Source organism: Eriocheir sinensis, unplaced genomic scaffold (genome assembly GCF_024679095.1).
Source record: "Eriocheir sinensis breed Jianghai 21 unplaced genomic scaffold, ASM2467909v1 Scaffold419, whole genome shotgun sequence".
Lineage (NCBI taxonomy): Eukaryota > Metazoa > Arthropoda > Malacostraca > Decapoda > Varunidae > Eriocheir > Eriocheir sinensis.
The window spans coordinates 14,863-30,567 of NW_026111742.1; the positions used below are offsets into that span (position 1 = coordinate 14,863).

The 15,705-nt window shown below is 42.0% G+C and overlaps 1 protein-coding gene and 1 pseudogene across 2 annotated transcripts; one reads left to right on the forward strand and one right to left on the reverse strand.

Moving 5' to 3' along the window:
* The first annotated feature begins 1,352 nt into the window (after positions 1 to 1,352).
* LOC126992204 (major facilitator superfamily domain-containing protein 3-like) lies at positions 1,353 to 11,582 on the forward strand. 2 transcript variants are annotated; one of them, XM_050850863.1, is made up of 5 exons: positions 1,353 to 1,494; positions 3,075 to 3,208; positions 4,400 to 4,548; positions 6,459 to 6,566; positions 10,375 to 11,582. In XM_050850863.1, exons 1-5 carry the CDS (start codon positions 1,364 to 1,366, stop codon positions 10,414 to 10,416), a joined length of 564 nt encoding a protein of 187 aa, XP_050706820.1. In that variant the 5' UTR covers positions 1,353 to 1,363; the 3' UTR covers positions 10,417 to 11,582. The 2 variants fall into 2 exon arrangements, with proteins under 2 accessions (XP_050706820.1, XP_050706819.1); XM_050850862.1 differs by lacking the exon at positions 10,375 to 11,582 and having other exon boundaries at positions 6,459 to 7,359.
* Positions 11,583 to 13,393: 1,811 nt separating this feature from the next.
* Positions 13,394 to 15,335, reverse strand: LOC126992203 (UDP-glycosyltransferase UGT5-like; annotated as a pseudogene).
* Between the last annotated feature and the right edge of the window lie 370 nt (positions 15,336 to 15,705).

The following is a 15,705-nucleotide window of genomic DNA, read 5'->3' on the forward strand; positions in this document are numbered from 1 at the left end:
TCACTACAGAAACGTATAGAAGATACGATATTTGTCAATCAGAGACAAAGACAAATGAAAGTTTAGATTCTATTTGAGTTATCGCTCGACGTAAATACTTTCGATTTTATTTGCGTTACCGTTCGACGTGAGTACCTTCGTTTTCTATTTCATCTCTCCTCGCGCCACCTGCTGACATCATTTTTCTGCGCGCCGGTTGACCCTAGCTGTGTCCTTTGGATCGAGCTACACGTATGTACGGACACAGATACACCAGAGAGAGAGAGAGAGAGAGAGAGAGAGAGAGAGAGAGAGAGAGAGAGAGAGAGAGAGAGAGAGAGAGAGAATCTATCATTAATAGATATTTTTGATATGTTATTTAGGTAACTGTAACCAATTTGCATGATTGTTTATAATTGTAACAATTATATAAAATTATATACACACATAATTATCATAAGTAATTTGATTTTCATGGATAAATGCCAATAAAATTTATTTTTATATTTCAAATAGCTTTAACCTTTTGATACTTCAAATAGCCTTAACCTTTTGCTGCAGATGCCGACTATTACGCGAGCCACTATTTAAAAGCAATTAAGATATATCCCTTCATGCAATATGGATCTCTGTTCAAGGGAATTGGCTTTTCTTTTTCTTTCAGTTAGTAAGATTAATTATAGTGTTTGTGGCTACTGTACGTCACTATAACCTTTGTATCTGCAGCCTACTTTCCTCTTCCATTTAGCGTAACCCGTTTCTGGGTCGTGATCTGGAGTCCCTCATAGAGTCCCGACAACCTAAGATTTGGACGCCATTATTAGCCCTGTGTTTTCGCCGCGCTTTTCAAACACTAGCACACGCTCTCGCGGCGAAAACAGGGCCAATAATGGCGTCCAAATCTTAGGCTGTCAGGACTCTATCTATCAACGGACTCTACAGATCACGACCCAGTAACGGGTTACAAATGGAAGAGGCTATAAACAAAAACTATGCATTTTATTCTTTCCTAATAATTCAGTAGCCTAATTACTTCAAACAAAAACTGTGCATTTTATTCTTTCCTAATAATTTAATGTCGATATAAAAGCTTATGTGAGACTTCATGTTAAGTTTCTTAATCTGGTGTTTGGAATACTCTCGACAGGTGAGAATATATATGGACCCGACCACAGAGTTATATACTAACTCTGTGGCCCCGACCACAAAGAAAAGATCACGATCATACTAAAAGCAGAGTGTAGGAAAATTTACACAGTCTCTATTTATGTATAATCGCAGACACAGAGGAACTGTATCTTATAATTAGTGTTTTTTTTGTGTGTAATATTTGTACCGTACAAAACATCAACATCACCGTTTGTTTACTTCACCCGGCGGCGGCATGGGCGGCGAGTTCGGCTGCCGCTCCCTGGCGCCTCTAGGCTGGCTGTACATGGTCCAGGGGATTCCCTACGGCCTGCAAGATAAATTCCTTCCCGTCCAGCTGCGGTCTATTGGTCTGAACTATTCCAGGTCGGTGAAGCTTTGAGTGAGGGTGCTGTCACTTCAATACAAGCGTCGGAGAGGATGGGTTGGTATTGATGCTAGGTAGTATTTCCGTGCAGGTCACACATAAACATCAGTATTTATCCAGAAGGATGGGACGATTTACCGCGGTAATTGTGGAGAGTCACACTCCGCCTCCAAAATACGATATATAGTTAAATACGATTATTATAGTTAAGGGACGAAATACCATAATATGAAGGTGCAAGTACTTTAGGCTGGTAAAGATTCGTTTTAGGTCCGTGCCAGTATCTCATAATCTACTTTATGAAACATCAGTATCTCTTCATAGATCTTTTCTACAAACCTTCACCAGTCATGGAAATGCTTTGAAAATCCAATTCAAGGACCTTTTTTTTTACTCTTGAAAATAGGGGATAATGTTTACAAAAGCGTCGCCTCCTCGGGTGGCGGCCGTGGCGACGCTGCAGCCGCCGCAGACGTAAAATAGCTTGCAGAGGGTTTAGGGTCGGGGAGCATATTTAAACTACTCCAACCGAACTCTTCGACCCACTAACGGGGGGCCTGCACCCCCCTCAATATATATATATATATATATATATATATATATATATATATATATATATATATATATATATATATATATATATATATATATATATATATATATATATATTTATTTATTTATTTATTTATTTAGTCATTGCTTTTGTCATGAAATTTGTGCCCCATATGCTACAGTGAATTAAATTATTTTTAATGTACCAATGAAGTCCTCCTAAAAAGGTACTAGCTTAATGTTAACTAATACATTACTGTGGCTCAACACTTGACAGAATTTTTCATTTGTGTTTTATTTACCAAAGCACTGTCAATACAAATTACATCAAGTGTAAGTAAATTCAAGAGCAAATATTTTCTCATACTCCAGCCTCTCTTCCACATTCATCTCACAAATAAAGCTAATGAAGCTCCTCTTGTTACCTAACATTTTAGAATTACAATATTGAAGACAGGCTGGGAAGGGAAAAATTAGTAACCAAGAGACTTGCCTACAATGTCTGCCTAATAAAGTAATACTCGTAGGTAAAGTGGGGAGCATATGATATTGCTGTGCGTTGCATCGGTTCTCATTTCCGTCTCCTTGACCTTTTGTGCCTGTGGTGGACTCGTACCCACTAGCCCGGGGACACATGGCCCAGGTATCGGTTTATTGACCAACCCGAAAGGAAGGATGAACAGGAGCAATAGCTGGGTGACCTGTGCGCCGAAGGCACTTAATCGGACTCAAACCGGTGCCCCAAGGAGTGGTAGGCAGTCACAGAAACCACTCAGCTACAGAGAGTTCTTAACTCACTCTGCCTGGAATAGAACCCAAAATCTCTATTCAACTGAGAAATTTTGGTTGCAAGCCAAGTGCCTTTTGCCCCCCCCCTACCATTTTTTTTAGATCCACCACTGTGGTAGACCACACACTAAAGCAGCATTCAATTATTTTTGCTCTTGATCTGCTTCCTTTACTGTAAAAAAAAATATGCATTATATATGATCATAACACTTATTTGATTTTTTTTTCATTATTTCAGTGTATCTTTGTTGAAGCTGTTGCTGCTGCCTTGGATAGCCAAAGGAATATGGGCACCAGTGGTAGAGGTGTATGGTGGCAAGCAACGTTGGCTCCTCATATCCACTTTAGGTCTTGGAGTTTCATCTCTCGCAGGTATTTAGAAAGCATCTATTGAATATTCAGTTTTTCATCTTAACACAGAGCAGGGGGTGATTAACAACCTCTCGATACAATTATTCCACCATTAAAATATGACCCTGGCAATGTTAGGACTTAGTCAAGTGAAGGTAACTTCAAGAATTAAAGCAATCAAGACTCACTCATTCACTACGACGTTACAAACAAGTGCTTCGAGGATTATTTTTTCAGGCTAACATCATTATATTGTTGACAGCCCTGCCGCTGTGCTGGCAGTGGGTAGGGGTATGAAACCTCATCAATAGTAAACAGTAGCTAGGTTATACTTGTGCAAGAACTGAATTATATTAAATGGAATGTCGTAGGTCTCAATGAGGTTAGGAGGATGGATGAAGCATTCATTGTATAATCTGAAAGACATATCTTGCACTAAAAATGGTTTGCAGATAGGTAGGAATATGGAGGCGGTTGCTGAGTGGATAGCGTGACGGCGCGAGTTCGCGCCCCACCCGGTGCCACAACCCAGGATTTTTCACTCACCGCCGAGTGGCCTAAGACTACCCACATGCTGTCCAGAAGACCACCTATCAGCCCGGACTCTAGATTCTAGGATCAAAGATGAGCTCCAGGGGGCAGCATGAGCCAATGCAAGATGGCGCCACTATAAATACTTGCCTGCGCCACAACGGGCTGGGCCATACTATCAGGCCCTTCCATGCAAGCCTACTGGCGCCATTGGCAGAAACGTAAAAAAAAGAAATAATAAATAAATAAATAAATTATTAACAAGAAACTAGTCAGAAAAGTAGAATTCTTCTGCACCCATTAAAGAGTAGTTCAGCAAAGGATACAACTTGAAATACTTAAGGTTTATTCACCATCATATCTTATGCAAAAAAGACTATGATGTAAAAAAGTTCTTATACAATGGAGTTAGGAATGATAAATAAAATCCTGTCTCCAATAATTTATGGAAACCTTAATGCCAAAGTAGAAACCAAAGTTGTTGGTAAAACAGCAATTGCACATTTTAGAATTATTACAAAGAAACAGGAGGAGAGATCAGTTTGTTGAGTTTGCAGAAAGAAACAGGCTTAGAATAACAGTAGTTGTAGTAGGAATAGTAATAGCAATGAGAATTTCCAATTAATTTTTCCTATAAAAGTCATCATCTCCAAGTTCTTAATATTTGGATTTCTTCCCCAGGCTCAATGATTGCCCCAGATGATGTAGTGAGTCTGGGTGTTATGCTGCTCTCCCTCAACCTATGTTCTGCTGTTCAAGATGTAGCAGTAGATGGCATGGCACTGCAAGTGCTGTCAGATGACCAGCTCAGCCTTGGAAACACTCTGCAGGTCTGAGATTCCAAATAATAAATAAGTAAAGCAAATAGTGACTGTACTCTTTATAATCTTCTACATACTCATAGTTTCCTCATGTATCTTTTAGGGTTTCCTCTGACGAACATTGTTTAACCCTTAAAGGGTGGATGTCGACAATAGTCGACAGCTGGGGCCTGGGCTCAAACCGTGGGTGTCGACAATAGTCGACAAGACATTTTTTGAATTAGCACGCCGTCAAATTTAATTTGTTTGTGCCGAAGTAGAGTGAGCATGTCGTTTTCTTTCAAACAATATCCAACCATGCTCCCTTGACTAAGTATTGGTCAGTGTATGAACTGTGTTAGCTTTGAGAAGATGTCCGCTAGACATCCCACCTCTTCTCACCTTCCAGTGAATTTCATCCACAAGATGGGAGCCCTTTGGAGGTCACATATCACCAAGTGGGCTGGTTATCAGTACTGTCGGTCCCCCATCAGACACTTACTCAAAATCATTCAATGATTTCAATGATATCCATGAGGAAGTGAAAAGGAAAGTTCATTGCATAGAGGACACTTATGTAAAACATTAGCATAGAGGAGACGTTTTGGCATACCTACCACTTACTAAAAGTGTGTGAAACTACTTAAGTGAACTTGTATCCTGAATAATTCTGATTTTGCCAACAAGAGGGTAATTTTGTTGGTCTTCACCTTGGCTGTGAAAAGTACCATCCTGGGAAGGATTAAGAGTGCCATAAAAAAACTTTCCTATGCCCAAGGAACCAACACTCAAGGACATCCAGTCCTGGTAGTAACTGGTTAACCAATTGGCTTTATTCTTAGCAACAACCCTGATGATACTGCCATTTTAGGAACTCCATTCATAAGGTGTTTTATGATGACTTCTATTGCCATCAATATGAGCATGTGAAGGATGTACTTTGAAGTATGGTTAGAATGGCTTGACAAGAACAGGCAAAGAGCTGCTGTCACTGACTGGTGTTGGAACAGTATTGCTGACTAGACTCCTGTGGAGGGCAAAGCACTGGCTGTAATACGGTACTTGAGGTAGGCCAGGCTTCTCCTCCTTTGATGTTCACAGCTTATTGTTATCATCTTTGGCAAAGGTATTTGATGAAAGGGTGATACAAGGTATTGTGAAGACGGCAGCAGAGTGCCTGATATGTAGGTCACCAAACACTGACCTCATGGGATGACAGAACAACTAATTTGTCTATTTATGTTATTGAAAAATTTCCCTCTGCTGGATGTGGAGCTAATAACTCAATAATTATCATGGCTACCAACAATTATTTGTTTTAAACCCTTTTGACTGCCCTTTAATATTCCATTTACTTATGTTCACACATCTCTGATGTTAATTGTGAATTCATAAATCACTTTTCTATATCATCTCTCAAAATTTGAATTTCTCCTGTTCCGTAGCCATTTGTTTGCCTTTTGCACTGTTATGTCTATCTCTGTACCTCTTCCAAGCAGCAGAAAAAATGCTATCATTGATTTATAATAGCTGGGGGCTTCGTGGTGCAGTGGTTGGCACACTCGGCTCACAATCGAGAGAGCCCGGGTTTGATTCCTGGGCGGAGTGGAAAAATTTGGGCGGCTTTTCCGATACCCTACGCCCCTGTCCACCCAGCAGTGAATGGGTACCAGGTATTAATCGGGGGTTGTGTCCCGTCTCCTGGGGTCTGTTCCCTTCTCCTATAATTCCTTCCCCCTCCTGTCTCTCTCCGGCATATGACCACAGATGTTGCGCCGACTAAACAAAACTTTCCAACTTTCTATTTATAATAGCTTAGATATTTAGGTAATTGTTTTCATCTTCCAAGAGTTTAGCTATCTTTATACATGTATAGTTTTTCATTAATGTTTTCCTCTTAGTACATATTCTTAATCTGAGTATGTTTTCTTTGTTCTCAGGTTGTTTTATACAAAGTTGGCTGTCTAGTTGGTGGAGCTGGACTGTCATTCCTTCTAATGTACAGCAACTGGACTGTGACCTTCACCATTCTCGCATTCACATACATGGTAACTAGTGTTTGGGTGTGTTCACTTTCTTTCAACAGAAATATATCTGCTGGCAAAGTGGTAGGAAGTAAGAAATACTTATCTACCGAAAAGACCTTACACTCACATTTACACATTGAGAGAATATTTAGTATTATTAAAGAAGTATTGAGTTCAACAGGAACTCTTTGGATAAGTTTATATGTCGTGCTTTACAAAATGGGGGAGAGAGGAGCCATAAACAATATGCCTTTGTACCTTCTGGATAAAGGCTTTCCCAAGGAGAGTTTATCATTTTGGAATGGAACAGTATGTCAGGGACTGTCGGTGCTGGGATCTATCTATGGGGGTGTCACCTTGAGGAAGCTTCAGTCTGATATTAGAGCTGTTATTATGAAATATTCAATTCACAGATGTATTTTAATTTTCATAGAGTGTATTTTGATATTCCTGCTAGACCAGCATTCAAATAAAGAGAGCATTACTACTTTACATTATATAAGTATTGCATCGCTATGTTTGTTAAGCTTCACAAGTGGTGTAATATCTACAGCCACATTTACATTTATGATGACAAAAAGCAGAGGCTGCAGTCCGGAGTCGCAGACCAGTCACTACAGTCTGTTAGCATCAGTTGAGGTTGCTGGTAAACTGATATTTGCATCATTGGCTGGATTTGGCATTGACAGTTTTGGTATGTTTTGGACATTCTCATTGTTTGCCTTTCTATCTATTCTTCCAGTATTGGTAATTTATATAGCGCCAAGCCATCTGTATGCTAATATAAAGCAAGAATAAACTTATATAAAAGTATTATTTTGACACTTCTACAGACTTTTTTGTGTTAAGAAAAAACTTGTCAGTAACCAATGTACACCAGATATTCATTGTATGCGAAGGTTACGTTCTGCAAAAAGCTCGCATAATGTGAATTCGCATATATCGAACCTATCATCCCATTAATTATAGAGGGTTATGTTCCACGACCCGTTTTCGATCCCATATCTCAGTAAAGACTCACCTCAGCGGAAAAAGCCATAAGCATTTTTTTGTTTAGAATTGCCTCCTTTACAACTTTGGTCTCTATGAAATTATTCGTATCTGTGAAGGAAATGCATTTTTGTCTCAGTAGAGGGAGAGGGGAATGAGTCTTACGTCTGGCATCGAAAATGCAGCTGTCCGCATACCGACGCTGAAGATAAAGTCAAACACGAATAGTAGACGTGTAAAATTCTGGAATCTCGAACGTTGTTAAAATGTGCATGGTTTTTCTACTATATCACGTACTGTATATTCATATGTATTATGAATCTTACTGAGGGGAAATCAGGACATGGATATCATACTCGAAGTTATATGTACCCCATTCAGGGTAGAGCTTCTCCGAGTCTGACAGCCCAGAGCTGCTGATTGCTTCCGGGGAGACACACCCAAAGTCTACGATTTAAGCTGATAATTAGCTACCTGAGGATTAACTTTAGGATCAGAGGGAGGAAAAGGTTAATTATAGGCGAGGAAAGTGCGGGAAAACATTTGCACCCGCCGCCCTCTAGTGCAAGTTGGCCACCATACCTCACCAACCAGTCGCACCAGCGCTGCTACTCGCATAATAGCGAATTTTTCTCGCATAAAACGAATATTTGGCACATCTAGGTTAGTGATATGAGCGAATTTGCATATTTCAATTCATATATCAAATACCCAAGCTTATATAAGTCAAGCTTAGTACGCAGCTCTGCAAACACTGACCTATGACTCATATATATATATATATATATATATATATATATATATATATATATATATATATATATATATATATATATATATATATATATATATATATCATCAGCTCCAGGGACCTTTCCTACTTTAACTTATTCATTGCCTCCTTTATCTCATCTCTCTCCACCCTCCCCTGTGGCTCTGGCTGCCCTACATTGATCTATATTTCTACACTAGTCACTTCTGCTCTCCCTCCCACACTCATTCATTACAGTTTCAAAGTGCTGCTTCCATACCTCCCTTATCTCCTCATTCCTTCTCACAAGCACCCTATCTTTTCTCTTCATGCTACAAATGTCATTCTTTTCGCCCCCCATTTCTCTTATAATTTCTTTCAGATAAGTTTTTGTTCTGGTAATTTGCTGAATTTTTCCTACCAAAATCCTCATCCACTCTTTTCTTTACTTTCCCTAACCAATCTCTTTACCAGCATCTTACTCTCCCTGTATTTTCTCTCCCAACTCCCTCTCACTTCCTCCGTTACATTTCTCTGTAACATTTTCTTGTAGTTCCTTCTTTTCTCCTCAACTGCCTCTTTTATTTCATCCATCTACCACACACTCCCTTTCTTTCCTTTTCAACACGACCTATACCCAACTATTTCCTCAGTTGCCCTGACCACTGAACTTTTAAAAACCTCATAAACCTCCTTCACTCCTTCACTGTGTTCTATCTGTGCTCTTGCTCTTCCAAGTATTTCCTTTACTTTCTTCCTATACATCTCCCTGTGGCCACTGTCATGCAATTTCTCACTTGCTATTTCCTTCCTACCCTTTTCCTTCTTTCCATTCCCTCTGAATTCCCATTTCTCCTTCATCCTAATTTTAGCTACTACCGTGAAGTGATCTGATCCACCATATATTCCTCTCACAACCTTTGTATCCACTACATCCTGTCGCAACCTCGTATCCACAGCTATATAATCTATTACACTCCTCATGTCACCCCTTGCCCACGTATACCTGTGAATTAGTTTATGCTGGGAGAAGGTGTTTGCCAAGAACAGACCCCTCTCAGCACAAGCATCCACAAGGTATTATCCATTCTCATTCACTCCATCCACACCTCATTTTGCAACCACACCACCAATCTCCACCTTTTGCATTCATATCTCCTAACACAAGAATTCTTCTTTCACTTCCAAAGTTTTTTAAACACTGTCCTAAGTCCTCCATAAATCTCTCCATCTCACTCATGCCTTTCCTTCCCTTATCATTCACTGGCACATATACACACACCCGCACATACCCTACTATCCCTATCTTCCCCATCATCCACACTATCCTCAAACCACACCACCCATGCCCATCCACTTCTGCCCACATTTGTGGGGAGGCCAACAATGCACACCCCTCTCTCCCCCTTCCCCCCTCTACCCCTGCCCATGCTGTTCACCCCTCCACACTCTCCCACAGCCTTTCCCCACCCTCACTCCCACACCGCCATTACGCAAAGCAGTGACACCATTCATTCACTACTGGATGGACAGTGGGCACAGATTAAAGGAGATTGCCCATCTATCTTCATTCGTCCCTGGAATTGAACGCAGGACTTCTGGGTTGTGAGTTAAGTGTGCAAACCACTACACTACAGAGTGTGTTGTGCCTGAAGAAGTTGGTGAAGGCTGGGCCATGCATTCTCAGTCGCTTTTCTAGTAGTTTCTTGTCCATTCCACTGTCAGTAGTCAGTATTGATGCTTGCTCTGATACAAGTTTATATAAGCTTTGATGTTTGGCTTTCCATCATAAGAAGGAAAACAAAGCATTGAGAGGCACCAAGTTATCTCTAGTTGGGTTAAAAAAAGGTTAGCCAATGGTTTCTCTGGACAATTGGTGGCAATATAATAGGATTTTTATTGCACTGCTGCTCATACATTTCATCTTTGAATATGCCATTTCTTTCTCCCATTCTGTCTCATATATAACATTTATTACACAGTCATTATTTTATATAGTCTTTCTGACACACCCACTGCACGGTACTACTTCACTGCTTTTTATATACATGTATATACTCTGTCATTTCACTGTATCCTGTTCCACAGGTGATCTCTGCTGGTGACCAAACCACCTGTGGTGCAAGATAACATATTACCATACTTATTTAACAGGTATGTCTAGCCATCCTTACACACTCATCTTAATGTCCATTTATATGTAGTACATGAACTTCTCAAGATCTACTTGATCATACACCTTTTAACACTTACTTCAGCTATTTCTCACTGGCATACATCAGGAATGAATTTGTACAGTCGAAGTCCATAAACCCAAATTCCAGTGGTTTAAAGATTTCATTTGCATGAATTCTGAAGGCAAGAAATTATAACCTGAAGAAACACTAATCTGAATCCCTTAACCATTATTTGCTGGATGGGTCTGTCCCCCTCCATGCACAATGGATTGGCAGATGCACTAAACCACATGTTTATCCATGTTTACTAGTAATTTCAAGAAAAATGAATTTGAATAGTCCATTTTCAATTTCATGTTCAATGTCTCTCCTATGACATAAGGACACAGTGACTGCACCATTATCATAACTTGCAAGGCACTCCCACAACTTTTCTTTCATATATCCATCCTCATGGAAATAACATCTACTGTTAAAGTACATGCATCTGAATTCTATTGGTCTGAAAATCTCAGTGGTTTGAATTTTGAAGGGAGGAAATTATGAGTAATCCAATAAAATCTCTATAAATATTGAAAGGCAGAAAATTGTGATTTTTGCGAACCCCTTACGTTCTTATGCTCTTACTAAACACCGCCCGGGGATGCCCGGGGTTAAATTAGTTATATATTCATTGTTTTTATCATCAAATATATCTTGAAGTTTGATAATAAATGTATATACTGTATGTCCATCATCATTTGGCAGCCTAATGGATAGTTATATAACGAAGCCTAGCCTCACTGTCCAGATTTGTTGCATATTCACTTAGATTGTGTTATGAAGACGGGAGGCACGGGCCAGCCATCATCAGGGGGAAGGGGCTCAGCTGATCGCTCTTGCCTCCCAAAATGTCTGACAGTTGTTTTTCCTAAAACAAAAGCGAAGCGGTGTGACATCAGTGCAACCCCTCTATACTGTCCAAACCCCTTATGTAAGAGTTTACCAGCATCTTCTTTCTTTCATTCCCTTCACTGGTAAACTTTGGAACAGTCTTCCTTCGTCTGTATTTCCTCCTGCCTATGACTTGACCTTTTTCAAAAGGAGAGTATCAGGGCACCTCTCCACCCGAAATTGACCTCTTTTGGCCACTCGTTAGTTTTATCTTCTTTAGGAGCAGCGATTACCGGGCTTTTTCCTTCACTATTTTTTGTTGTTGTTGTTGCCCTTGAGCTGCTTCCTTTCCTGTGAAAAAATTATATATATATATATATATATATATATATATATATATATATATATATATATATATATATATATATATATATATATATATATATATATATATATATATTAAAGGAATAAATGTTATTTTTGCAAGAAATAAATATTTCTAAAGGAACATGTTTTTATATATATTTTTTTTCTTGTAAAGGAAACAATATCTATTTAGAAGCATATCTTTACTTTTCCAACTAAGAAAGTATATATTGAATAAAAAATATTGTTCAATATTAATTAATTACTTGCTACCTTTGTCTCTCTTAATAATACACCAGGGAGTACGGTTTGCGGTGCGTCGCGGGGTAGCGTAGTGGGTGGTTAAAAATCTATTCTAGAATCGATTCCGGCGATTCCGCTCACGCTGAGAACCGATTCCTTCGATTTTGAAAGAATAGATTCTCGCCCACCCCTAATTCCTGATCAGCCCTAATAAATCTGATCCTCGAAACCATGTTCATCCCAGGCGACTGAGTTTGTTGACTTAACTTTGTCTTCCCTGTTGCTCTGCAGGATATACTTTATAACCCTTCTTCAGCCTATTACTATAGCCGAAGGCACAGCAACAAGGCGTCGCTCTGTTGATAAGCAGCTTTGCCAGTTTCCAAAATCAGAAAGAAATACGCCAGAGACCCCACAGTTCAACGCTGGCAATGGTGTTCCGTGTGTTAAAACTGGCGCTAGGTATGTAGCCATCTGACATAGTGCCTATGTTGCTACTCTATATAAGGACTCTGTAGCAAGCTAATGCACCTGTTTTCGCCCCCTCCATTGGAAGGTACATTTTGATACAGTGAATTATTATCAAACCTGAGTAGATGTGCTCTTTGCCACTTGCACGTTTACCCCATCACACGCTACAAACGTGCAAATAATAAAATATTGTAAAGATGTTACAAAATTCATCTCGCCATCCCACTCACCCCCCCAAAAAAAAGGAATCAAACTGACCTCTAATAAATCTGCTACAGAACCTTGTAATGTTGTGATGAAAAAGCAGGAAACCTTTATGTCTGTATGGCACCCCTCTGCAACTGCCGCCAGGGCTGGACCAACCCCCATCCCCGCATCCCCTCACTACCCCAGACCAATCCTCCTCCTTCCCGCCTCCCTTAGTATATCCCGGGCCATCATTGCGTTCTCTCGTAACTCGAACCTAGGAATGCATTTTAGTTCCTGATCCCGCTACTTAAATGTGTATATTTTTTTGTCTTTATTCCTGTTTGATGTTTTGTGGTGCCTGCCAACCATCTCTATGGTCACTATTACCAATTGCCTTGACCTTTGCATCTTATAAGCTTGAGCCGCTTCATTCCCGTCGATAAGGTATGAGTAGAAGCAGAGGTAATACTTATAGAAGGAAATTCATTGACAAATTTATTAAATCATGTAAAAAATAGTTTTATCTCAGCAGCGTATCACAGATACTAATGCACAAGTAGAGTAAACGTTTTTAAGTGGTGATAAGTGATTGTTTCTTGCCATGAGTGAGAGACATGTAGGCGATCATATCATCATGTAGTAAGGGTGAAAGATGGTTATGAGTGAGGTCATGAAGGCGATCTATGTAGTGATGTTACTGAATATGAATATTGGAATGATGAATGATGATTGGCTCTGAGATGGATAAGCCAAGACGATCTATGTAATAATGTTGACTGGTGACTTAATTGTTATGAGTGGGAGACATGACGGCGATCAGTATAATGATACTGAATGATGACTCGCTATAAATGGAAGACATGAAGGCGATCAATTAAGTATATACAGTGGCAATGAGCAAGTGAAGACGATCAGTGGTGTGCAGATGAAGCTTGAGATCCATTACTCCTTCAGCGGGGGACTTCACTAGATCTTGGCCTCAGTCCTCATTGCCGTCAGCAGCTTCCTTGCAGTCTTCCTCAGTCCACGCAGGACGCCTCGAATTGTTGCCCGCACCACCCACCACACGACCGCCACCAGCACCACCGCCGTCACCAGGAGGACGGCCGCCACGTCCAACAGGAAGTACTGATGCAGCGGCATGTCGGCTGCCACGGATCGCAGGTGTTGAGCTCCACCATGGCGCATCACGTGCTCACTCCAGTATACAGCCCGGTCCAAGGGGGTTGTCTCTTGATCCCGCAGCAGCCGTGATCGCTGTTCTACCCTCTGCTGGAAGCCAGGGTCCTCCACCACTGTCTTGATGGCCTCGTAAACAGAATCGGCGGACAGCGACTCAACAGTCAGCTCGCGGGCCAGACCCAGCGTCACGGCTTGCTTCACATTCAGGTGCTGGTCGCTCGCGAGTGGCAGCCCAACCATCGGCACGTTGTGGTACACCGCCTCCTGCTGCGACAGCAGTCCACCATGCGTAACGAATCCACGCACATTCTGTGGGCCAACACGTCCTGCTGAGGTAGCCAGGCGCGTCATCACGTTGGGCGGCAGGTCAGCGATGGCGGCTCCTTCCCACTTCCACACCACACGGTAGGGGAGGCGCCTGAACGCTTCCACCAACGACTCGCGCACTCTTGCTGGCATTTGCTCGCTGCGGATAGTGGAGCCCAGACTGAAGAGAACCACAGGCACGGGGGAAGAGTCCAAGAATACCGAAGTGCCTTGTCTTGAAGAGGGCGTGCTGGCCTGCAGTGCATGGCGCCCACCTCCACCACGTTGGGCATGAGGGGCGTGGGTGTCCCAGGAATAGTGGAGTTGACCAGCACCATGGACACGTTCTTCTCCAGCTCCGATAGTGAAACTGTTGGATCGCCTAGGGCACGCTGCACGACGCCCTCCAGCTTGTTCAGCACCAAGTGGTTGCGGAGGTAAGGACTGGCCAGTCTGTGGGAGAAGGAGGCAGGACATTAATTACCCGAGGTCATGCGTGCATCCAGAGAGGAGCTTTATAGAGGCAGCGTGCGGCAGATGAATATAAGAGTTACATGAGCAAGGGAGGCATCTTACCTGACGAGTGTGTTGACAGTCCTCTCCCACAGGGTCATTTGGTCGCCGTAGCTGAGGTACTGATTGGGCACGTATGCGGGGTTCTCCGGAGTACCAACTAGGTCTGCGGTCCATGGAGTGAGGCCTGAGGTAGTCACATAGATGAAGGGTGCCTTGAACTTGTGCACAAACGCCAGGCCGCACTCGTTCATGAAGGCAGGCAGAAGGATGAGGTCAGGACGAGTTTCCCAGGCTTTCTTCAGGCCGGGGTCCCGCAGGAAGGCGTCGCAGTACTCCGGCAGGTGGCGCAGGACTTTTTTCATCACCTGAGAGTTAACATCCTTGCCACCGTTGGCCTCACGCATCTTGAAGACATCGAATTCACCAGTCACTTTCTTGACAGACTCCCAGGCTCCGGTAGCGGCCAAGTCAGTGTATGACCGCGTGGCGTTGGGCGGGGCTGCGTGCAGCGAAGCCAGGGTCACTTGATGCCCACGGCGACCCAGGGACTCGGCCAGCGGGGTCAGGATGTTCTTGTGAGACTGAGAGCCCAGGGAAAGCACCATAAGCACACGGGAGCCCTCGCTCACCGCAGCTAGTGTCAGCAAGATTGCTGCAAGTTTCATATTTGTAGTTTATCCACTTGTCAACCCGCAAGGGAATTTACTAAGACACGCTTTTTAACAGCTTTCAAAGTGTGTAAGGAGGCTGTTTTCTCCAGGAGATCGGAAGGTGATATGACGCCAAGCCACCTGCCTGCCTTTATATACCCGCGCCCACTCCTCGTGTGACTACCCAGCTCCGCCTCTTATTGGTCCTCCATGTGTTTGTGACACATAGCCACTTACCTGATTGGTTACATTCTTTTGGTGGCTGCATTACTCTAGACTGAGAGATTTGGAGTGTGGTTATCATAGGAAAAGATAAGGAAAATGGTTTTATCGACGTGAAGGATCCGTACGGCGCATTGCCATCAAGAGGCGCCGTCTTGACAAAAAAAACATTTTGTTCATACTTTCCTAATACCCTTAACAAGAAAATGACGAAGTAGGATCAT